This window comes from Astatotilapia calliptera, chromosome 7 (genome assembly GCF_900246225.1).
Source record: "Astatotilapia calliptera chromosome 7, fAstCal1.2, whole genome shotgun sequence".
NCBI lineage: Eukaryota > Metazoa > Chordata > Actinopteri > Cichliformes > Cichlidae > Astatotilapia > Astatotilapia calliptera.
The window spans coordinates 56,022,490-56,046,633 of record NC_039308.1 but is presented as its reverse complement, the minus strand read 5'-3'; the positions used below and the strand labels follow the sequence as shown (position 1 = coordinate 56,046,633).

The following is a 24,144-nucleotide window of genomic DNA, read 5'->3' as shown; positions in this document are numbered from 1 at the left end:
CACCACAAGAAATTTAGGGGAATGTTATACAATCATTTGTCATTTTGCAGACCTTAACTTTACCGCTCAGTGTTTAAATCCAACATTGTTTTATTCTGATTATCCAATAAAGGAAATAACCTTCAAGCTTGATCAGCACAAACGGTCATTTCCTATAAACAGACTCTGTCATCACTGACCCTCGTAAACAACACGCTAATTCTCATCTCAGTGAGATGTTTTGTCTCTGAGGCTCCGAGACAAAAAACTGAGCATCATTTTTGATTTAATCTCCTGGAAACTAACACACATATCATTTTAGGAAAGACTTCACTGATCCACGGAGCAGGGTGGACTGAAAATTCCTACAATAAACACAAGGCAGCCCTGGTGTGTTGTAGCTTGACTCAGAACGTCTACACTAACAATTCCTGCAGTGTTATCAGCTGCTTGCGTGTGTGTCAATGCAAATCTATTCAAAAACTGGGCAGCTCTAACTGCTCAGTCACAGCACATATATGCAATGGTGGGTCAGTTATCAGAAAAGCTGTCATCACACGCTTTCTACTTTCACATCTAAGCCAAGGATTCACTGATCACTTTTTTACATTCAGTTAAAATTTAAGTGTGAGTGGCTGATTGAAGAAGATTGGGGGGGGGGGGGGGGGGGGGTTGTTGAGGAAGATGCTCCAGGACCTAAAGGGATTTATGGCAGGGTAGATCAGAGATAACAATGAAGATGGAGTAATAAATAAATCTCCTCTCTAAGAATTAGCTGAAGGACTGACAGTGGGAGATTACACCATGTGCCTTTTCAATGAATTGGATGCTCAAAGATGTGTATTAGTTTTATTCTTGAGCTTGTTTTACTGTCTGGCTCATTACCACAGAGACACACAAGGGTGGAGTCCAAAGCTAGGAAGATCAAAACAAAAAAGGGGATTGAACCCTTTGTGCAGGTGATGAAACCCCTGCTTTTAATAAAGCTATAAACTAGATGGAAATTTGCACATTTGCACAAAAATTTGCACAATATAACACATCTTTACATGCTATGGAATTATTTTAACTACCATACACAAAGACACACAGGGATGTCCTCAGTCCTCAGATCACCATAAATTCTGTTTTTATAGATGCTTTATTTACATTTTCAAATTATTAAACAGTAACATCCTGCATTCTTTTATTTTTACTACTTTTCATATCTTATAGTTTAACCTGTACCCGTAACTGAACATGAAGTGAATCTGTGACTAGAGCATATTTACAAACAGAGCCTATATGACACAGCAGAGGATGCTGGCCAGCAAATTATTTTTGACCTACTTCCTGTCATTGCCTGCATCCTGATTTACAGTACTTCAACTTTAAAATGCAGCAGCTGATCACATTCAGACCACACGTGCTAGGACCATGCTGAGCAGCCATTTAAGTGCAAATAAAATACACCATATATTGCTTTTTTGTGGGTTTTTGTTGTTATTATTTAAAAGCAATTTGAAAGCAATTTAAAAGCAAAGCAATTTCTCGCCTGCAGGCGCTGAAATGTGCTCATGAGAGTCAAAGAGTAACTTTAAGTGTTGCATAAAACCACCTAAAGCTAGAAAATATGTCACGGAGAATGTAGGTGTAGATTCATCTGCAGCCTAAACGGCTGCTCTCCTCTAAAGTTGTTGTTCTGTTTTGAAAGCTTCGTATTTTCCATTTTCCTCTCCGTTGGGCCTCCTTGATCGTCTTGAGACGAAACCCAACTTATGCGGCATCTCGTCGAGACGTCCCTGTCCAGGGACCTGAAATCTGCTTTCCCAAGCATGCGTCACGTGACTTCACCCAGCACTGCCTGGCTGAGCACCAAGCCTACTGGTTTCTGGATATTTCATGTGAGAAAAGGACAAACCTCGAACCCCTTTTCCTCTTATCGTTCAGTCTGAGACAGTTTTGGGGTTTGTTTGTTTTTTTTACCTTTTTACCTCATCTTTCCCCCCCACACCATCGGATAATGTGGACCTTCAAAGCGCTCGGAGTATGACAAAAGATTTTAGGATGCTGGACTTGTGCTCCTCGTTTTGTTTTGTTTAGTTAAATGCCAACACGGTGAATGCGTCGGACAGAGTGGACAAGCCTGCTGCTAGAGGTCCGCATTGAGAAAGTCAACATCTTGCCTTTCTTTATTTGATTTTTTCCCCCTGAGCGACTTCAGAAGGATGTAACGACCGATCCACCTTGCGCATCTGAAGTGTCCTCATCAAAATGCAGAAGGGAATACGACTTAATGATGGTCATGTCACCTACCTGGGGCTTTTGGCAAAGAAGGATGGTACAAGACGAGGGTGCTTGAGCAAAAAGAGCTCAGACAACACGAAATGGCACACAAAGTGGTTCGCTTTGTTACAGAATATGCTCTTTTATTTTGAGAACGAGTCCAGTTCTCGACCCTCGGGATTATACCTGTTGGAGGGATGCACATGCGACAGGGCGCCTTCACCTAAACCTTCGCTGTCAGCCAAGGAGTGTTTGGAAAAGCAGGTACGGAGAGCGTGCGCGTGCGATCACGCACAAACAGATACACACGCACCGTCTTTTTCTGCTTTATTGTTTTGCAGACTTCCAGCTTTAAACACCAATGAGGTGCAGCAATACATGCATTATTGTTTTTCTTTTCTCGGATGCCTCTGAACTCCCCAAGCGCTTCTCTTATACATTCATTCTCCATATATCGCATCGCATGATGACCCCAAATCCAGTGCAGCAGAATAGCATGAGGTTTGCTGTATTGCACGTTATGTAATCCATGCATGACATTAATGATGAGGTAACAATATTAACACCTAATGATGTTACGGCAGCCCTGGCAGTAAGCAATGTGGTGCAGTGTTTTGCTTTGGGTTGCACCAAACCTGCGCTCGACCTAAAAAAAGAAAAAAAAAGGGGGGGGGGGGCTTGTAGGGTAGTTCAGCGGTGCATGAGTGCATGAAATGCAAATGGATTTCTAGCCTCGTGAAAACGATGCATTTGCATTTTTGGTTGGTCTCATATTTTGCTTTTTGACTTCCAGCCATCATGTTTTTGACGTTTCAGGGCGGAGAGTGCTATATCCTACCTAATGCCCCATCCAATAAAACGTGCAAAAAATAAAAATTAAAAATAAAAGTTGTGGCCTCAAGGTTTCCATCCTGTGGTAATATTTTGAAATTACACTTATGGGTCAGGAAACAGCAGGGTGCCCGTGATCAGTCAGCACTGATCTCTGTGACCTGAATGAAATGGTTCAGTGTGGAGTGTAATGCTGGAGGTTACATTTGCATTAAAGGTGACAGCTGTCATATTTTACCAGAGCCTTTCACTCTAAAGTAGGCCATAAGATTTTTCAAATTTGAGTCCAGATAACTGCAGATGAAATATTTATTTAATCCTGCTTGATTTCCTCTGGCTCCTTGTTCAATTATTTTAGGGTGGAAAGGTTAACAGGCTTGTTAACACCGTTATTGTGATTAAACAGTCGAGGAACACGATGCTCCAATGCTGTTGGCTTTCCTTTGCTCACTCCAGGCTCTGTGCCTGACTCTGTAGGTAGGGCTGCAATCCAATGTGAGTCCAGGCTCTTCCTGTGAACAGCTGCCCTTGTGCTGACAAAGCAGAATGCATGCACACTGGTAAATGTTGTGCTTGCACAATTGCTTTAAAAGCACCCCAAAGAAAGAAAAAACCCTCCTTAAAGATAAAAAAAACAATGTCAGCAGTGCTCTTTTACGACTATTGTGCTGATTTAAATATGACTGCAAGCTGACAGACAGATAACATCTCTGGTTTCTTGTGAAACCTGTTTGCACAGTGCAGCAATATGGGGTGCACTAATATCTGATATCTGAAGCATTGCTTCTCACTGTATACAAATATTTTAATCAGGAGAAATCACCTGCATCCCCTAACCTTACCTATAGATTTGTTGTTTAATGGCAACATTTTAGCAACCTGCCATAATCCCCACATTACATTTATCCTGAAATGCAGTTAGTGTGAAAATGATAATGCGTTTGAGCCCGAGGTTTCTATGGCAACCCTTATTTGCATCCTAAAGAATGATGCAGTTAGAAGAGGCGGGGTAACAGCAAGGAGAGAAGCAGTGTGTCTCATCTCTCCTATTAATGTGAGCGCTATCTGAGCTAAATTTGTTCCTCGCAGTACCTTGGAGGGGTCAGGGTCCAATTATAGAAAACACAGCTTGCTCACACTGGGTAACAGCATCGCATCAACCAGTATCACAGGCAGCCTCTGACGGCAGGATCTAAACTGTAATGTAAATCAGGCGATCTGATTAAGAAAAGACACTCTGGGGTCAGTGGTGTTTGTAATTAAAACTCGTCATGAAGCTGAAAGAAGGTTGAGTTCTAACTCTTCAGTCTAATGGGTATACATTAACAAAAATATTTCTGCAATAAAGCTGCTTGTCAGTCAGAAGTAACTCGAAAGGGTGTAAAAAATATTCTATAATTTATCGCAAAATGCCTAATTAATTATTTACCACTCACTTATGTACACCACACAGCAGGACTGAGAAGTGAGCTGCAAATCCGTATCTAAATTAACTTATCTGTATACAGCTGAAAGTAAATGATAGACAAGCCTTAGTGCTGTATCGCATCTCATACCTGTTTAGATCAGTAACAATCTTTAAAGGTGCTTGACTGGGACATGAACATAAATCAGAATAAATACAAAATGCTTAACATGACTTCACACCAGACAGTCTTAGATAGATCATGAGGGAAAACTACAACAACATACATGCCTCTCTGCCAGAAATAGATTTTCTTTGACGGTAGGATGAATACCTAATGAATGTGAAGATGAAAGAGCAGTCAGCCGTGAATAATGATCAGTTGCATGTTGATAGGTGCCTGTTGAACATCTGCAGGCCAAAGATTAGAGTCTGGTCAGACTCAGCGTGGCTGGAACAGTTCAGAAGAATGATGACAGTTCAATTAACTGAATTGTGATGTTGATTTTATATAATAAACTCTCATCTAAACAAGTGTTTACAGGTAGAATATGTAGATATGAGATTAAAATAAAAAAAAGAAGCAGCTGATTCTGAATTTTAGTATTGTGTACGGATTCTCTTGAAGTGTTAAAATAATCTATTATAAGTTCAGTTTTACAATCACATTTAAATAAAAACACAGAAATATTAGCAATTAAACATATCCTGTGATACTACCATAATTCTTTCAGCTGATGAAGAAGATGTTTCCATTGTATCCTAACTGTTCATTTGTGTTTGGATATATTGTATATTTGAATACTGCAAACGAGCTAGTGATATTCAACAATTCAATGCCCACTGCGGATAGTTATGCAGCAGTCAGGGATAGGTGTGGACAAACTGGACAAACTGGAAATTAATTAATTAAAAAGATCTAAGCAGGTTTAAGCAGAAAAGTTAGCTAAAAATTAGACAAACGGATAACCAGTATTAGATAGACTAGATATTAATGATTACGATAGATGACTAATATACAAAAAGATGATACATGGTTGAAATATTGAGGAAAATTGCTAACGTATTAATTGTTAGCCTTAAATTACAGATAAACTGCAAAATAAATCTCCAAAAGTTGATTCTGTTCATCTGGACGTAGCGTTTTGTGGCGTTTTTGTGGGAGAAATGTTTTGTCACTTGGATGAGTGACAAAACATTTCTTCCACAAAAACGCTGGGTCCAGATGAACAGAATCAACTTTTGGAGATTTACTTACCTGGATGATTGAGCATGCATCAAGATGGAAAATAAATTCTTGAGCAATAGACTGATAATTATGCTAGATTTTTTCTGCCATTAAAATAAAAAAAGAAAGACAGACAGAATGAATGTCAGGCAGAGCTAAGCTGAAATTTAGGTTATCTCAATATTTTAGGTCAGATGCCTTCCTTTTTTTTTTTTTTTTTTTTTTTTTTGTATTAACAGAACAAAAATAGTGGCAGAAACAAGCTTCCATAGTTAGCTGCTAGTGCTAGTAGAAGTTGAAATAGTTTGCTAACAGGACAAACTTAAACATTGGGTAAACATAAATGATAAACAGAAGCTAGTTAGCTAAAATTACATTTAAACTGATATGTAACTGAATTAGCAGTTGAAGTGGCTAGATAAAAGTACAGAGATGTAGCTGAAATACTTTGCTGGGTTAACATAAGAATAGATGCAATTTTATACACAGTAAATTGCTGTTAAATAGAGTAGTAGCTAAAAGTAGTGGCTGAATAGCGGAAATAAGAAGTTAATGGTTATTCTAATTGATAAGTGGTACTCAGAGGTATCTGAGATATTCTAAGTAGTAATATACAATCACCTTTTATTGTAGTTTTTTTGTATAAAGGCTAGGGAAGCTGGCTAACAGAGGAGTCACGTAAAAGCAGCCAGAAGTATTAACTTTTTAACAAGCAGAATTCAGGATCTGTAACAAAACGAAAAGCACAAAAGCTCTTCATTTCACCAGTCACAACCAGTACAGCGTGAAAGGGAGAATGGTGATCTAAAATCAAGTGACAGTGAAAAAAACAGCTGTGAACAACTGTTCACAATGACTGGAGTTGCTAGGAAACAGGTATTGCACAGTTATGTAATTGGCCATGGCTCCAGCCTCCATGTCTTGTGGCATTTCCTCCTGGGAACCAGAGGCATCCCAGGAACTGAGCTGGGGGAGGCTTCCCTCAGTGTGCTCCATCAACTGCACTGGTGGGCGAGGAAGATGTGGCTTCCCCAGGCTCTGTGTGGTTTTTAAATCACCCACTTGATGTCTGCAGCAGCGAGGCAGTGAAACAAACAAAGCAGAGGAGAAGCTTCAGTCATGCTACTATATATAACAGATTTATCCGAAAGGTATCTGATAACGAGTGCTCCTTCCTGCGCGCAGCATGTGCATTGTTGTTGTGTGTTGGTTCTAACCGGAGCTCCTCACCCTCTCCTCGCTTTTTGTTTCAGTACTATTTCACAGTCAGCTTCAACCACGAAAACCAAAAGGCCCTTGAGTTGCGCACGGAGGACGTAAAGGACTGCGATGAATGGGTGGCTGCCATATCACACGCCAGGTAAAGCCATGCAAAGGCATATCAGCGCATCAGATGGTAAATTAGTAAAAGTTTCAAAAGTTTGGTTAAAATTTGAAAAACTTCACGGAATAACGCTTTATTTATAAGAAAGTCCTCGTTGCTTTCTTGATTTATTTAGTGAGACGAGACAGTGTGCAGTTAGATGACATTCATCACTCCAGCTGATATACAAAACCATGTGGTTTGTGTGTTTTCATGTTTTTACAGTTACAGAAACTTGGCTACAGAGCATGAGGCTCTCATGCAGAAGTATCTTCATCTGCTTCAGATTGTGGAGACGGAGAAAACAGTTGCTAAGCAACTTCGACAACAGATAGAGGATGGGGAAATAGAGATTGAAAGGCTCAAGTCAGAGGTAATATTCACTGTGATTTCATTCTTAGTACTTCTCAAGAGTAGGAATGTAAACAAATACTCGGTCATACATGCTAACCCCCTCCACTTTGCTCATCCTCCTCAGTCAAACCAAAACGCACCATCAGCTAAATTCATTTATTCCAGTAGAGTCCTTAAAGAACATCTCCTGTATTTATTTTCAATTACATTATTTTATTCTTGGACTCTGCTAGGCGTGATTCACAGTTACAGTAATCCCTATTTATGATATACTGGGTCATGCCCCCTAGTTCACCCTAGCAAAAATGGATAAATGTTGGATTTTATTAAAATAAAGGTACACATTTATTTTAATTAATAAATATGTATTCCTATTTATTCATATTATATATTCTGTATTTATAAATGTGTATATGTGTATATATGGTATATTTATGCTTATATCCTTGCTATCATTCCCCTTTATTGTATCTGTAACATGCAACTTCTGTTGGTGCTGTGCTACTGGAAACTGAATTTCCCGGAGAAACCCACCCGAGGGATTAATAAAGTTTCATCTAATCTTCATCTAATCTAATCTAATTTCAGCACAATAGCATCAGCAAATTCTTGACAGCTCCTTAAAATATATTCACATCAGTCACATTAGCTTCACTTTGTATTTGGTGGCCAGTGTGGTCTGCCCTCCACTGTTTGAGACGCCCTGCTCCCCACGGACAGCTTTTTTCTGATTGGCTGTGCCTCATAAACTAAAGATTTAAGCAGCACTTTTGCAGCTGAGAATGACATCGTACAAGCAACAATTATAAAAACTGAACATTTAGAGCAGTCTCAAACCAGGGGGTTTTTGCTCATGTGCTCATACTTGAGACTTCAGTGTCATGCATATTGTGAGTATTCACCACTGTCACAACATATATGACAGAAAATAGGTCAAAGCCATTGTGTTTCATCAACATCTGAAACTGTTAACTGTACAGGGCATGTCATAAGTACTACTTTCAATTATTTACATTACTTCTAGTTTTTAGAGTAATATTCATGCATTAAGACCTAAAGAATACTCAATTATGAGCTAAAACTCATTTCCTTGCTGTTACCTGCTCCTATTATTGTTTCAATATCACGTATGGCATCTAAATATTAAATGTTTAAAAATAATTATTGATTACCTATCTTTAATATGAGAACTACAAATTTATAGTAGATCTAAATAAGCTACACATGTCCCCTCTCAGGAGTAACTGTTTGGACAGTTTGGGGCTTTTTATGACCTTACCAGCACCCTCAATACTAAAGGGAGCATTGTTAAAATATCCAGGATTTTGTAACTCTCTGTCTGGATCACAAATAGCCCAGGATTACAGGCTTTTCCATCGTCAGGCAAATGTGTGGCAGTCACACAAAATATCAGTCAGACCTGCTGTAAATAGACATCCTGGCACAATAGCACTATATTATAACTGATTCTTACTTTGCACTCTCATTCCTTTCCAAAAATTTGTCTGCTTTCTATCCTCGCTCCGACCTGCCAGCTCAACAAATAACAGCTGAGCCAGTGGGAAAACGATGGATTATGCTGATTATTGTTCTGTTTGTCTCATATGCGGAGACTAGTGTGAGAGGACAGAAATGAAAGCACGCCCCCCGTCGCAGAGAAGAATCATGTTCAGGCCAACCTCTCTCCACTTTGCATCTCCTTTCAGGAACAATGCCTTCAGTAGGGCCATGTCCCCAGCTGTATTCTTCAGATCCAATAGTCATTTTACTTTAATGTGCAAATGTGATGCTTGAAATTGAATTAGGCCCTGAATATGCATGGACTATGCTTCATGTTGCATCTCTACTATGAAATTCAATGACAATTAACTCTCTCTGTCTACAAAGCCGAGTCTGGGTTTTTTCTGTTTTATTTTTTTGGCACTCTGTCTACCGCCCAGTCAGCATACACACAGGACAGTTTGACTGATACATATTGCATTAAAATGATCAACGTTATGACCGATGTAAATAAATATTAATCAACGCTACAGAGGAGCAGCCAAGTGAGCACAGCTAGTTTAGTCAGGCTAATGTTTTAGTGTTGACAGTGCTGACAGGTCCTGTCCTGTCGATTCAGTCACTTTGTTTACATGCTGTTACAGTAAGTGAGAAGAAGAGGAGTGTGTAAGTGGGAATGACTGGTCTTTTTTGTGGTTGCTTCCGTGACAGATTGCTGGGCTGCTCAAAGACAACGAGAAGATCCATGCCAGCCCTGCAGCCGCTCCAACTGACGATGACTCTGAAATTAAGAAGATCAAAAAGGTAAAGCAAGCAGTCTGAACTTCTGCCTTGATTTCATGCATTTTCATGTTCTGAGAATGCACGGTCTATTGCAGGTCCAGAGCTTTCTGCGAGGCTGGATTTGCAGGAGGAAGTGGAAAACCATCATCCAGGATTATATCCGCTCGCCTCATGCAGAGAGCATGAGGAAGAGGAACCAGGTGGTGTTCAGCATGTTGGACTCGGAGGCAGAGTACGTCCAGCAGCTTCATATTCTGGTGAACAACTTCTTGAGGCCGCTGCGCATGGCCGCCAGCTCTAAGAAGCCTCCCATCACCCACGATGATGTCAGCAGCATATTCCTCAACAGGTTGGCTCATCCAGAGTTCTTCTCTAGATAAAGAACATAATCACAAGGACACATACATATAAGCCTTCACTTCACAGTGAAGAACAGCATACTGGCAACCAGATAATAATGCAAAACCTGATGATTGTTAGCCATAGCTTTTACTTTTTTGTGGTTTTTATGGCAACCAAAGCTTTTTTACTAAACAACAAAAAACAAAATAAAATCAGACAAAAAAGACACACACTGGTCACACTGACCTCAAACGAGCACTCGGGCAAACACAGCTTTCATAGAATTTTCCTTGTGTCTATTTGTTTTTTGTTTCTGCACCTGTTTGGTAATTTCTTGGCATCATCCAGTCAGGTTTGTGCCGAGTTGAGAGGAAAGGCACTGCTGAGACACTGGTTATGCTGATGAGGAAGCACTGTGCAGTTCTGGTCATCATTTTGGCACAAATCTGAATTTGTGTTATAATACACTCAGATTACCTGTTATTGCAAATGCAGACATGGGGCAGTTTATGTGGCTTTAGCTGGTACACCTTAAAAAAAACTACCGTATCTTTAATTTAAATTTTTTTAAAACTTTGAAGCTATTGTCTCATCTGTCATTGGTCTATAGAATTCAGGCCACAAACAAAAACCAGAAGGATCAGGTACCACAATTCCTTCCCCTTGTCTACATATTCTGCATATTCATGCATAGATATCTTTTAATAGATTACATTAGTTGTGAGCGTTTTGCCATGCATAAGTTTTAAATCTACTGCAGAATGATGCATCTGAAGCATTAAGATACTTTTTAAAATTTTAAAATGGAATATCATCTGCATTAATATACTGGTAACCTCAAGTGCCTGAATTTGTGTTTGATAAGTGAGCAGCTTGCAACAACTTGTAAAGAGCTACATACTCCCTGTGTATTGGTTTGAATCTTCAAAGCAGATCTCCGTACATTTAATGTGCAATAATATTGTAACAGATTATGTAGAAATCTTATTTGTTAGCAGTAATCCTGATAACAAGTCTGTTAAAGTAAATACTGGTTCAGTGTGTTGTTTAAACACTGTATGCAATAAAAGTCAAAGTGCACAGTACAACGCCCAAACTAATAGAATGAGATCAAATAAATGCAGTGTGTATACTGGCTCAGAGCGACATGCTGAGCAGTAAAGAGAGGTTTGGGCCTCTGGATATTATCAGTGGTCTAAAACAAGAATCATAAATGTAAATACAATAATGATAAATGCAGATTACAGAGGCAGAAGCACCATGCCTGGTTTGAGGAAGAGTTATTCCTCATAGAATTTGGATCATTAATGTTTACTTTTGATAAGACACCTTGGATGTCACACCTCTTCAAGCCCTGCACAGCTTACACACACCTGGCACAGCATGGATACCCTAGTTATTAATTATTTATACCTATGAACAATGCAACTTCTCAACAGTACACTGGTATTTAAAGACAACTAAATTTCTGTGATTGTTTTTAGAACTGTTATTTTTTTATGGTCTTTTCAAGACATAAATGGATCTCTTTAAATATGCAGTCAAACGTAATAACTGCTCAGATTAAAATTAGGATTATTACTCTTAAAATCTTTATAGTGTGAGATTAGTTTCCCTAATAAATGTTTTTTTCAATCTCTACTTTATTTCAGTGAAACCATCATGTTTCTGCATCAGATCTTTTACCAGGGCCTGAAAGCCAGAATAGCAAGCTGGCCAACATTAGTCCTTGGTAAGAGTCATGTCTTTGTTGAATTTCATTACTTTATTCATAATGCACTCATTCAGATGTTTGTCAGAGTGCACGTGATGAAATGTGATTAAAAAAGTTTGATGTGTCTGCAGCTGACCTGTTCGACATCTTGCTGCCCATGCTGAACATCTACCAGGAGTTTGTGAGGAACCACCAATACAGCCTGCAGATCCTGGCACATTGCAAGCAGAACCGAGACTTTGATAAATTGCTGAAGCAGTATGAGGCCAAGCCCGACTGTGAGGAAAGGACCCTGGAGACCTTCCTTACCTACCCTATGTTCCAGGTTAGCTCATTTGTCTCACTGATATACACAGGAATAAAGGCAGGCCCATTTGTTTGCTGCATAGGTGCAGCCTGGAGCCAGCTTTTGTTGTTAATTTTGTGCTCTCGCAGCTTGAGCCAAGTTCTTTTCTCCATAAATGTCACCCCTGAGCCATATATTTCACCAACCTAAAACTAGATGCCTTTTGCTATGCCAATGATGCCCAGCTGTGGCGGTTTGCAAAGCAGTCGGCCACTTTGTTTTGCGATTGCACTGCCTGTGAGTCAAATGTAAACAAAAGGGTCATCACTAAAAATCTAAAAGGCAAAATGTTAATCTTTTCTCCTTTTCTTTATGATGTAGACTGTTCCTATGTGTCACCTATAAAACTGGTACAGTATTTATCCCTGTTAATCTCTAAGAAATACTTAATTACAAAGTAAAAGCACGTTCTTAGTGGGTGATCTTAAAGAGTAATAACTGAAATCCCCCTTTAGAATAGAAGTTAGACCCTTTTTATGCTGGTACTGCAAACTGTGGTAAAAATGCTTTAATAATTATGTAAATATGTTTAAAACCTGATTAGTCCACCTGCTACAGATTGAAATGATTGATTTTTTTTAGTGATGAGGCCAAAAAAAGGTGATCACCTATCATCTGCAAGTCTCTGATCTGTCTTATTCCATCCTGCAGTGAAGCACAATCTTCACAGTCAAAGATTCAAAAAGACCAGTGAGAACTGGGAATGTTGAGTGCAGTCACATACAGCGAGGTCCTTGAAGAAAAACTGCTAGTACAAGTGATGTGAAACTGGTTCAACAGGTCACCTTTCAGTGTTAGAATGACCTGAAGCAAAGCAGCCAAAACAATACTGGAGTGACATCAGGCCAAGTCTCTGACTGTCTCCCGCTAGAATTCACCCCAGTATAACATCTTTTGAAGGACCTGAAGATGGTAGTTCGTGTGCACTTTTCATCCACTCTGCAGAAACTTGAGAGGGTCACCCACGAAGAATTGGCAAAATTGCTCACATCCAGGAGGGATTTGACTTCTCTAAAGCTGTAATGGCTGCCAAATGTTCAAAATGCTGCACTGAGTGCAACACATGAAACAGGTGACTACATTCTGAAGAGGCAGTGGCATTTATTAAAAGCTGTGTAACCAGATTTGACTGATTTCCACTTGAGCTAAACCAGTGTTTTCATTAATATTCTCTGGCCTGTTTACTGGACATTGTGGCTCAGACAGAATTTGGCTTCAAATATACATATTGTAGCATGGCTCATTAACAAAAGAATTAGCAGGCATTCGTCTGCAGTGTCTCAGGATGTCTTGATTATGTTTTCATGTCTATAAAAATGGTTGGTCTCGGAGCTCACGCTCCTTTCTGGCAAGGCACGCATTTTCCCCAACAGTCCACTCTGCTGGGGCCTGCTGCAGGCTGTGCTGTGTTGATAATAAATTTTGCTGATGAGTGTAGATTGTGCTCTCTACTGATCTTCTTCTCATCGTGCTGGCACATATTTATCCCTGTGTTTGTACGCTTGTGCTGTGCACATGAAAGATCTCGCAAGTGAGCACGACTCTCCTGCTGCTTTCTGTTCTGCCTCTCCAGATTCCTCGCTACATCCTGACTCTCCATGAGCTGCTGGCCCACACACCCCATGAACATGTAGAGAGAAATAGTCTGGACTATGCCAAATCTAAGCTGGAGGAGCTTTCCAGGTATAACCCATAGCCCCAGATGGGCGTGGTATCTTATATGAGAGTAACGTCTTTTTAATTCATATGAACACAAATAATAGATCAGTCTAAAAGCTGTTGAATTTTTTTTTAGAATAACCAAAAAAGCATGAAGAGATATTAACTGTAAAGATAAACAGATACATTTTTTATTTAACCAAACATATAAAGACCCAATTTCAGCTTTTTTCTATTTGATGTATAAGCTCCAAATGAGAATGACAAAAAGGCGCTTTTTTTGTGTTGTTTTTGTGCTTTCTTAGAATAATGCATGATGAAGTGAGCGAGACCGAGAACATCAGGAAAAACTTGGCAATAGAGCGCATGATTGTAGAGGGCTGCGAGATTCTCCTTGACACCAGCCAGACGTTTGTAAGACAAGGTAACTCTCATCTTTAAGTGTTGTACTTTGGATCCCAGCAGACAGCAGGGTCACAACAGAGAGAGGTTTCCTGTCCCTCCACATTTCTGACAGCCAGATTTTACATTTCCGGCACTTTATTGTGCAGCGTGGCACAGGGCTGGCTCTCTCCTCCTCTCGGTCTCTCTCTGGGGAACAACACGTACTCCTCGCTATAAGAGCTTTTAATTTCTAAGTGTAATTAGACGGGTCTGTGGCAAACTGATGATGAATCTGCAACTGCAAATGTCAAATGTCCCCAACAGGCCGTGATGGATAAGAAAAGAGAAAAGAGACGTGGTCGATTATTATTCTTCTGTACATATAGTCATGTACAGAGGAATGTGCATATGCCTTTTCATTTTTGTCTACATGTGTCTCTTCTTTGCTCCTCCTTCATTCTGTTTGGACCCCTTTTTTCTACATAAAGGGTCCCTCATCCAGGTGCCAATGAGCGAGAAGGGCAAGATCACCCGTGGGCGACTGGGTTCTCTGTCTCTAAAGAAAGAAGGGGAGAGGCAGTGCTTTCTCTTCTCCAAGCATTTAATCATCTGCACCAGGGGGTCTGGGGGAAAGCTTCATCTCACCAAGGTGGGCCTGAACTGCTGAGCTGGCAGCATCACAACCTTTCTGCAAAAGTCTGGGACACCTGACCTAAAATAAATGAATTAACCAACACTCGATGGAATATTCACTACATTTGCTCAGATACTGTAGGCTCATTAACATGTGTGAGATTAGCAAACCCCTCCATCCCAAACGTTTACTGAGAGGTTTTCAAATATTTTACATAATAATATGCCAGATTTTTATGAAACTGAACCCTTCTTTTAATACCGTCTGTGGTTTTTCCACAATAATCATTCAAAGCTGTTGCTTCTTTATGCAGCATGTATGAAGTCTTCATTTTTAGTGATAAGGTTTGCCCATATAAGAGATCCAGATGATATCTAAAACCCTTCTTTGTCCAGCTTAAATATTTGGAATAAAAACAAACTTCCTTTTATGTATTTAAACTTAAACCTAAATATTCTGAAAGGATAAACTAATAGTAAAGATGCCCTAAATAGCATCAGATGTACCTTTTTGAAGGCTTTGTGTGTTTTGCCAAGCTGAAGTTAAGGATACTTTGGAGAATAGGATGAAGATGAGGACATTTATCACCTCTATATATGAATGACACATATTTTTATGCTGATGGAACTGATTTTTTTTATGTATGCACTACATTTACTACATCTACATGTGTATTGTATGCTGTTTGCAGAACGGAGTAGTTTCGCTTATAGACTGCACTCTTGTGGAAGATCCTGAGGGGACAGATGATGAGTGTGAGTGTTTAAATATTTTCTTATAGAAATGTGCTTCATATGTACTCTGTTTCATGGTTTAAATAACTGATGAATACTAGAGGATGCTAGCTTTGTTAGAACAAATGAAAAATAATGCTCCAGTAAAGGCAGGCAGTACTATGAAATGCACTACTTGTTTTGGATAAAAATCTGGCACTGTACAATCACATATGACATGTTTATGTCTTTACTGGCTATAAATGAAATATATAAGGAAAATGACAAAAAGTCTTTGTGTTTGCCTCAAAGCTAAATCAGACAAGAGTGGTCAGGACATGGAGCACCTGGACTTCAAGATTGTTGTGGAGCCAAAGGACAGCCAGTCATTCACAGTCATCCTGGTAGCCTCCTCAAGGCAGGAGAAGTCTGCATGGACTAGTGACATCAGCCAGGCATGTCAACGCACATCACAGTCTTCCAGCAGTCAGTTACAGAAATCACTAACATTTCCTCTGTCCTATTTCTTTACTTCAACTGCATGTGTCCTGCAGTGCATAGACAACATCCGCTGCAATGGCCTGATGATGAACGCCTTTGAAGACAACTCCAAAGTCACAGTGCCGCAGATGATCAAGTAAGCTGCTTCTTTACATGTAACTTGGTGAAGCTGCTCCCATTTTTCTTTTTCTTTTTTTTTAGATTTGTATTTGTTTTCTTAACAGGTCAGATTCAAGTCTGTACTGTGATGACGTGGACATCCGTTTCAGTAAGATGATGAACTCCTGCAAGGTGCTGCAGATCCGCTACGCCAGCGTGGAGCGTCTGCTCGAGAGACTTACTGATCTCCGTTTCCTTTCAATCGACTTCCTCAACACCTTCCTGCATTCCTATCGTGTGTTCACCACTGCTGATGTGGTGCTGGATAAACTCATCACCATCTACAAGAAACCCATCAGTGCCATTCCGGCCCGGTCAGTCACTTTACATTTGGACAGACTTGAATGTTGCAAGGTTGTTGACAGCGCTTACCACAGACAAAAAAATCTTATTTGAAGTGTGTGGCATCCCTTCAGACCTTGCCAGCCTGCATAAAGATGGAATTGATTTATTAGGATGTGAAGCTTTGTCATCCTCTAATCAATGTGAGGCACATATAGGAACAAAAGTTCTGTGGTTATTATACAGAAAATTTTTTGTTTGTTTTATTCATAGAATTTCATGAAATTACACAAAACATGACAGGAAAACTATAAAAAGATATTGACTAATTTGATGAGATGGGTGCTGCATTTTCTTTTCTTAATTGCTGGGTTTGTGTTGCAAAATGCATAAACTATACTTTTACACAGTTAACAATATATATATATATATATTGCAACTTAGGAGTCACTGACTTTAAAAAGCATTCCAAGCAACATCCAAATATCCATATTTTCCAGTGCTCTCATGTTAAATGAGCATGGAGCTTGGTGGTTTGCTGTGTTTGTTTTGTTGTTTCTCGCACATCCTCCTAAGTGCAAATTCAGTCAGTAAGGTACCCCATAATTAATTATTTTTCAATAATCTTTTAAACTTGACAGTAGTGGTTATAGTTGCTTTCATTGTATGGTGCAAATTTAAGTTTGATCATGAATTAGTGGCTGGACATGTAGAGGGTGCAGCATGCGTGTAGTGTTCACGGGTATTTGTTTCTCTGTGTTTGTGTACATAGACACTGTATGTGACACTGAAACGATTAAGTCTATTGATCTTTTGAGCTTAGCGTGTGTATATATAGAGCTTGTTTTATTGGTTAAATCCAAACACAGAGACTTAGCAGATGTGGCACTGCTACAAGGCTATGGTGACTCTGTTTCACTGTATGTTATGTACATATCAGTTTGTATTGGTCCAGTCCATCCTGCTTGTGTGGGAGTGTCTCAGCCGGGCTCTGTCACTCTATGGCAATCAGCCTCGGTGCTGCAGGACCCCACCCTCCTGCAAAAGATTGCACTGGTGCTAACTCTCTGCTCTGCATGCCTAGAGTAAGGGCCCTGCTGTGGAGCTCAGATCAGGGCTCTCTATATCCACACCCTGCATTATGCTCTCCCGTGGCGCTTGTCATGTCACTGAGAGACACCTACTCTTGGCTGCTTGTGTCAGCAGCGGCCATGCGCACTATCGCTCACTGTGCTATTTATGGGAACCTGTGAGGTCGCCAGGAGGCTGACAGGGAGTGGGAGAGGGTTTTCTGAAACACTGCAGTCAGCCGAGACATAGTTGAAAAGAGACTTCTGGTTGCAGGGCTGACTTGGTTTGCATAAATTATTTCAGAGGTTCTGTTTGTTTAGCTAAGCTCCTAAAATATAGAGTATAATTAACCAAATAAATAAATACGTGCCCTAACGTCTAATGTTTATCCTCCCCTGATGCAGGTCACTGGAGTTATTCTTTGCCAGCAGTCAAAATAATAAACTTCTTTATGGCGAGCCACCCAGCTCCCCCAGGGCTAGCAGAAAGTTCTCCTCCCCTCCTCCTCTCGCTATTGCCAAGAACTCATCCCCCAACCGCCGTCGCAAGCTCTCTCTCAATATCCCCATCATCACTGGGGGCAAAGCTCTTGACCTGGCTGCCCTTAGCTGCTCCTCAAATGGCTATGCAAGCATGTATTCCTCCATGTCTCCATTCAGCAAGACCACCTTGGACATCAATAAACTGTATGTGTCCAGCCCGATCGCGAGCAAAATCTCTGATGAGGGAGAAGACAAGAAGGAAAAGGTGGACGACCCCTCGGCATGCAAACAAGGTGGGTGACTTGTAGCCATTCAGAGTACAATTTGAACTCTGCTTTGCTACAATAATGTCTTTAAAAGAGCTTAATACTTACTGCTGTTTGCTTGTTACAATACAGATCTCTCTGTACGAGAAGAAAGTGATAATGATCAAAACCAGAGCGATGACGGGGATCCAGAAGCTTCTCCTACCAAATCTCCAACTACACCAAAAAATATCAAATGCAAAAACTCCTCAGGTAGATTGTGTCTTAGTCTTGTACATGATTTAAAATGAAATGTCGAGCTTATAAATCACTTTATATTGTTACACTGGGAAATACTTGTATTTAACCTAGCTACATTTCTAAATAATGAGATCAGGATGTGCACAAATAATACTTGTGTCAAAATACAAAACACACAAAATTCTGTTTCAACGAGAGCACATGTACCACACTCGCCTGCTGTTAAAAATCAGCAGCCAATCAGAAGAAAGTTGAATTAAAGTAAGCAGAGCTAAAGTGGCTTCTTTCAGAAAGAGGGCCAACACCAAGGCCCTTATTTATCCCATATAAAATAAGATTATTTTGAGTTTTGAAAAATGCAAAACTGTTCACATAGAGTCTTAAGAACTAAAGAACTAGAGCAAAATACATTTGATTACACAGACAGATTAAAAAAACTGCAGAGTTACTCAGAGAAAGAAAATTCTGCCAAAAGTAATGACTTGTTGCTTCTTCTTTTTCTTTTAAGTAATCTAGATCCACAACAGTTTTTACCAGCTTATTCCTCAGCACAGGCTCCATGTCTTGACCAAATTTCATAAAATGTTGATTAACTGTTTTTGTGTAACCTTGCAGATAGACAGATGGCACTTGACAAAAAAAAACCCTTGCAGCTGACAATACTTGCCGTCAAGCATATTTTACCATCTGTAGGAGAATGATGAATTGTTTTACTCTTTAAATAACCCCGTTTAGCCATATGCTGTCATATTTCTATCTGAAAAAAAATATGCCACTGTGGAACATAAGTAACATGAAATATCAGTCGTTCGATGGTTATGAATATGTGGGGAAAGCCAACGCTTGGCTTCAGTAGGTGTTAGGGAAACTTGTGTCATAGCAACTACACTGAGAGCGTGTTTTCCCTACCGCCCCCAGTAATGAGGCTGTTTCTTTGCCTTTCAAATCTTATGACAGAATTATACAATATAAGTTTTTAAAACGAAGCATTATCTGGAATATGTGAAATAACTGGAATAGTGAGGCAATGTGTGGGATTATTAGCAGCCTATGATCCGTGTTCCCGGGATTTATACATCGAGGAGTGCAGAGAATCTGTTGATTCCTCTGTTATGCTGATATTTAGTGGCTATATTTAGCTGCAACCATCTTGAATATCAAAGCCTCTTGTAAAGGAAAGTCTGGAGGGAAACTTTTGCATTGGCCTACAGTGCTCCCTAGTGGAGGTTTGTGAAATGAAAAAACAGGCCATCCAGCTTTATGTGTATATTGAGTTATAATAATAAATATACATTTACGGCTTGTATTTTTTTTAACTGTCCTTGTGTGTAGAGTTTTCCCTGTTTTCCTACAACAACGGCATGGTGATGTCATCATGTCGAGAGCTGGACAACAACCGCAGTGCTCTATCTGCTGCCTCCGCCTTTGCTATTGCTACTGCTGGAGCCAATGAGGGTACCCCTACCAAGGAAAAATATAGACGGATGTCCCTTGCCAGTACAGGTATATTCACCAAGAAAGTGTTGGGCAATTCTCTAAACTTTATTCTCCTTCGGTGCCTCTCATTTAATGTATTTTTTTGCAGGTTTTCCAACAGATCAGAGAAATGGAGACAAAGAGTTTGTGATCAGACGAGCGGCAACCAACAGAGTCCTGAATGTGCTTCGGCACTGGGTGTCCAAACACTCTCCGGTAACGCATTTCATAGCAGAGATGTTAACACAGCATCTTGGCATATTTTCTCCTTAACAGAGGAAAGAAATTGTTTTGGAAAATAACTTAATAAAAATTTGAGAATATTATCCACACAGAATACAACTAATTCAAAACTAACCTCATGAGCAGTGATGATCAATGACAAAATCTACAGTTTTCTATCATCCGTGTGTGCTGTGTGTGCCTCTCTAGGACTTTGAGAGCAACAATGAGCTGAAAACGAAGGTTATTGCCTTTTTGGAGGAAGTGATGCATGACCCTGAGCTGTTGACCCAGGAGAGGAAAGCGGCAGCCAACATCATCAGGTACCGCTGAGTGCTGTTTGAGTGAAAGAGGGATTAAAAGGCATTTTACTGGGTCATTAAGCTGTACATCTTTCAGAGGTTGACCTTCTTTTTCATGTCATCAGGACTATAACTCAGGAAGATCACGGTGACAATCAGATCGCGATAGAAGACGTGACACAACTGGTAAGTGAAGTGAGTAGCTGCTGTTCGTGGCTCTATTTGAAATCAATCCTCTGCTCACTTGGCTGCTCCCATGATAATAGATGCTGAATATTTTTGATCAGTTATGAGACATAAATTCAGCAAACAATTAATGCATTATGTGATAGTTAGCAGATGGGATTCATTAGACTGGAATCTTGACGGTGCGTGAATTTGCACATATGTAAATGTTGCTCAAGAGTGACAAGCAGTGATTTCACAAATGCCACAAAGTATTTTTATATACAGCTGCAGGAAGTGTAATTGAGTATATTTATTATAATACTATCAGCTAGACGGGGGGGGGGGGGGAAGGGGGTTCTGCCTGAAAAGATGACAAATTCAAAAATAAATATTGAAATACAATAAAACAGTTAAAGATTTCTTTTGTATATATTTTGGTGTCCTTGATCACAGAAACTTTTATGAAAATAAGACAGTCAATAGCACATTTCAGTCTAGTTAAAAGTCATTTTACCAGCACTTGACAAATTGAAGATGTAAAAGTAAAAAAAAAGAAAAATTTAGAGGCGAAGGTGCATCAAAACCTACAGAAATACCTTGTTTGGTAGATTATTTATTGTCATGTTAAAAAAACTAAAGTCAAGTTAGCTAATTTAGATCATTTGGGATCTGTTTTATTGTTTTTTTGGACTGTTTGTGTCTTTCAGGTGGGAGAAGGGAAAGCTGAGACCTTCGAGAATCACTCAGCAATGGAAATTGCAGAGCAGCTCACTCTGTTGGACCACCTGGTGTTCAAGGTCATTCCATACGAGTGAGTGTCATCACACCACACAGCCAGGAAGCACGAACACACCAATACATGCTTCACTTCTTCTTTCTTGGTTTGCCTCACAGGGAATTCTTTGGCCAAGGCTGGATGAAGAATGACAAAAATGAGAAGACGCCGTATATCATGAGGACAACGAAGCACTTCAATGACGTACGCTCCAGTCAAAAAGAGCTCTTATCACATATTGAACCCTTCTATCCAAACGTAACATGAAGTCTAAACTACTTGTTTCTCGTTTTTTTTGTCAGATGAGCAACCTTATTGCCACGGAGATCCTCCGCTGTGATGATGTTGTAACCCGGGTAGCAGTCATCGAAAAATGGGTAGCTGTGGCCGATATCTGCCGTTGTCTACATAACTACAACGCCGTTCTCGAGATCACCTCATCACTGAACCGCAGCTCTGTTTTCCGTCTCAAGAAAACTTGGCTCAAAGTTTCCAAGCAGGTGCGTGTCTCTATATGCATTGCTGCTAGTCCCTGAAGTGCATGGTATTGTCACTGAACGTGTTCATTATCACCATTTTTTTCTAGACTAAAGCACTGATTGACAAACTGCAGAAGCTGGTCTCATCAGAGGGGAGGTTCAAAAACCTCAGAGAGGCTTTGAAGAAGTGAGTTCAAGGACATAGTTTCAGACTGGATCAACAAAGCAAACAAGCAGCACAAGTGGATGATAAGTGGATTTTATTCTCTTTTTTTTTATTCTAGTTGCGATCCTCCCTGTGTGCCCTATCTGGGGATGTATCTCACTGATCTGGCTTTCATTGAGGAGGGAACGCCGAACTACACCGAGGACAACTTGGTCAACTTCTCAAAGATGAGGATGGTGAGATGTTAGGCGATTCCTGATATGAAAGACTTGCGCTAAGTTTGTGTCACTGACATCCTTGCTTCCCTTTTTTCCAGATTTCTCACATCATCAGAGAAATCAGACAGTTTCAACAAACAGCATATAAGATTGACTTGCAACCAAAGGTAAATTAATTAATCGCAAAGACCACAGAGCAGTAGTTCCCAACCTCTCTGACAACTGACTACTTGAAGAAGCTATTTCTAATATACGAGCTGCAATCAAAAATTTCAGAGACTGGGCCTGTAGAAAGTAACAGTGGTACCTGAATTAAACCTGGGCAAAGGAAGCACTTGGCAACAGTGGAAACAAAAAACTCCCTTTTAACAGGAAGAAACTTCCAGCAGAACCAGGATCAGGGAGGGGCAGCCATCTGCTGTGATCAGTTGGGGTGAGAGGAGGGAGATAGAGATTAAATGCAGAGTGATGTATATACACACAGAGTGAAAGTAGTGTATTTTTAAGAACATTAAAAATACTGACAGAAAACTTCTTAAAGTGCACAAAGCATAAATGTAGAAAAATTGCTCTTGGTCTCTCCTGACCTAATGTGTCGTTTTTGGGAATGAACTGAACTTATTTCAGAATAAGAATCAGAATACTTTATTAATCTCTGAGGAAATTATGTGGTCACAGTTGCTCCAAGACAGTAAGAACAGGAAATAACTAACTTAAATTTGATAATACAAACTTACAAATTATAACAGAATAAGTCTAGCTCTAAATATAAATATCTCAGTATATTACACAAATTAAATATATAGTTGACATTGAGGTGCCCTTTTTATCGTATTGACTTTGTAATTTTCTTTGTAGATGATGTGATATTAAGCGTGTGGAGAATGGAGGAATTGTACAGCGAGTTAGCCACAAGCAGGAATGAATTCCTGTGTTCTAAAATTGACATTTGGTCACAGCACGGATTTGAGTTTAATGATGAAGTCATAAATAAAAGTTGGATAAAGTGGGACAAAAAATAGCAGGAAGCAGTTTATCGCCATGCAAGGAGACACCATTGAATAGAGGTTAAAAAAAAATTAAATAAGGTGCATTTTTTTGCTTTCATATAGGCACTCTCTGAGCTTTTTGATTGCATCTTGTAAATGCAAAGGCTAAGTTCCTCTATATCTTTGCAAAGTATTTTTTAGAAAGAAACAGGTAAAGTCCTCCAATAACAGCAAAAACGTGGGATGTTAGTTTTTAATTTTCAAGGTGGAAATGCTTCAAAAAGATAAGTTATGAATGCTTGGGACCCTTTTAGATATATTGCATAGCACTGTTTTGCCCAAATAATGATTAATGTTTTGTGTTCTTGTTTGTATTATATTATTCAAATAAATCAAAATCAGGCCAAAGTAACTCATTAGTTCACATAATCAAAATTTACAGTATAAACATAATGATACTGAGGGTTGCAACTAGTAACTTGCTTCTGTTTAGTATTGTTTAAACTGTGAAAATAGTAAATATAATCAAATAAAAAAAGTCCTTAAATTTGCTTTCCCCCCCCCATATTCTAGGTAGCCCAGTATCTGCTGGACAAAAGCTTTGTTCTGGATGAAGAAAGCATGTATGAAGCCTCACTCAGAATTGAGCCTAAAGTGCCCAACTGATGGGGAAGGTGGCCCTCCATAGTATTTTCTTTGTTAATATTACACATCAGTTAACATGCACATCAACATTTGTATAGCTGTACATGCTTAAGATCTTGCTCCTCTGTACAGTAGATGTTTAAAGTTGTTTGACAACATAAAACATTTTAGTGTATATTTTTCCGTGTATGATTTTTGTTGTT

At 39.6% G+C, this 24,144-nt stretch overlaps 1 protein-coding gene across 2 annotated transcripts; it reads left to right on the top strand.

Moving 5' to 3' along the window:
* Positions 1 to 1,574: 1,574 nt before the first annotated feature.
* On the top strand, positions 1,575 to 24,144 carry rasgrf1 (Ras protein specific guanine nucleotide releasing factor 1). 2 transcript variants are annotated; one of them, XM_026175963.1, is made up of 27 exons: positions 1,575 to 2,508; positions 6,962 to 7,068; positions 7,297 to 7,444; positions 9,637 to 9,729; positions 9,804 to 10,057; positions 11,703 to 11,782; positions 11,896 to 12,089; positions 13,684 to 13,793; positions 14,075 to 14,193; positions 14,642 to 14,802; positions 15,479 to 15,542; positions 15,813 to 15,955; positions 16,055 to 16,137; positions 16,226 to 16,474; positions 17,918 to 18,288; positions 18,394 to 18,513; positions 19,834 to 20,004; positions 20,087 to 20,193; positions 20,410 to 20,522; positions 20,627 to 20,696; positions 21,377 to 21,480; positions 21,564 to 21,648; positions 21,747 to 21,944; positions 22,031 to 22,110; positions 22,208 to 22,325; positions 22,406 to 22,474; positions 23,870 to 24,144. In XM_026175963.1, the coding sequence occupies exons 1-27, from the start codon at positions 2,233 to 2,235 to the stop codon at positions 23,960 to 23,962; spliced, it is 3,780 nt and encodes a 1,259-aa protein (XP_026031748.1). In that variant the 5' UTR covers positions 1,575 to 2,232; the 3' UTR covers positions 23,963 to 24,144. The 2 variants fall into 2 exon arrangements, with proteins under 2 accessions (XP_026031748.1, XP_026031750.1); XM_026175965.1 differs by having other exon boundaries at positions 1,576 to 2,508; positions 20,627 to 20,687.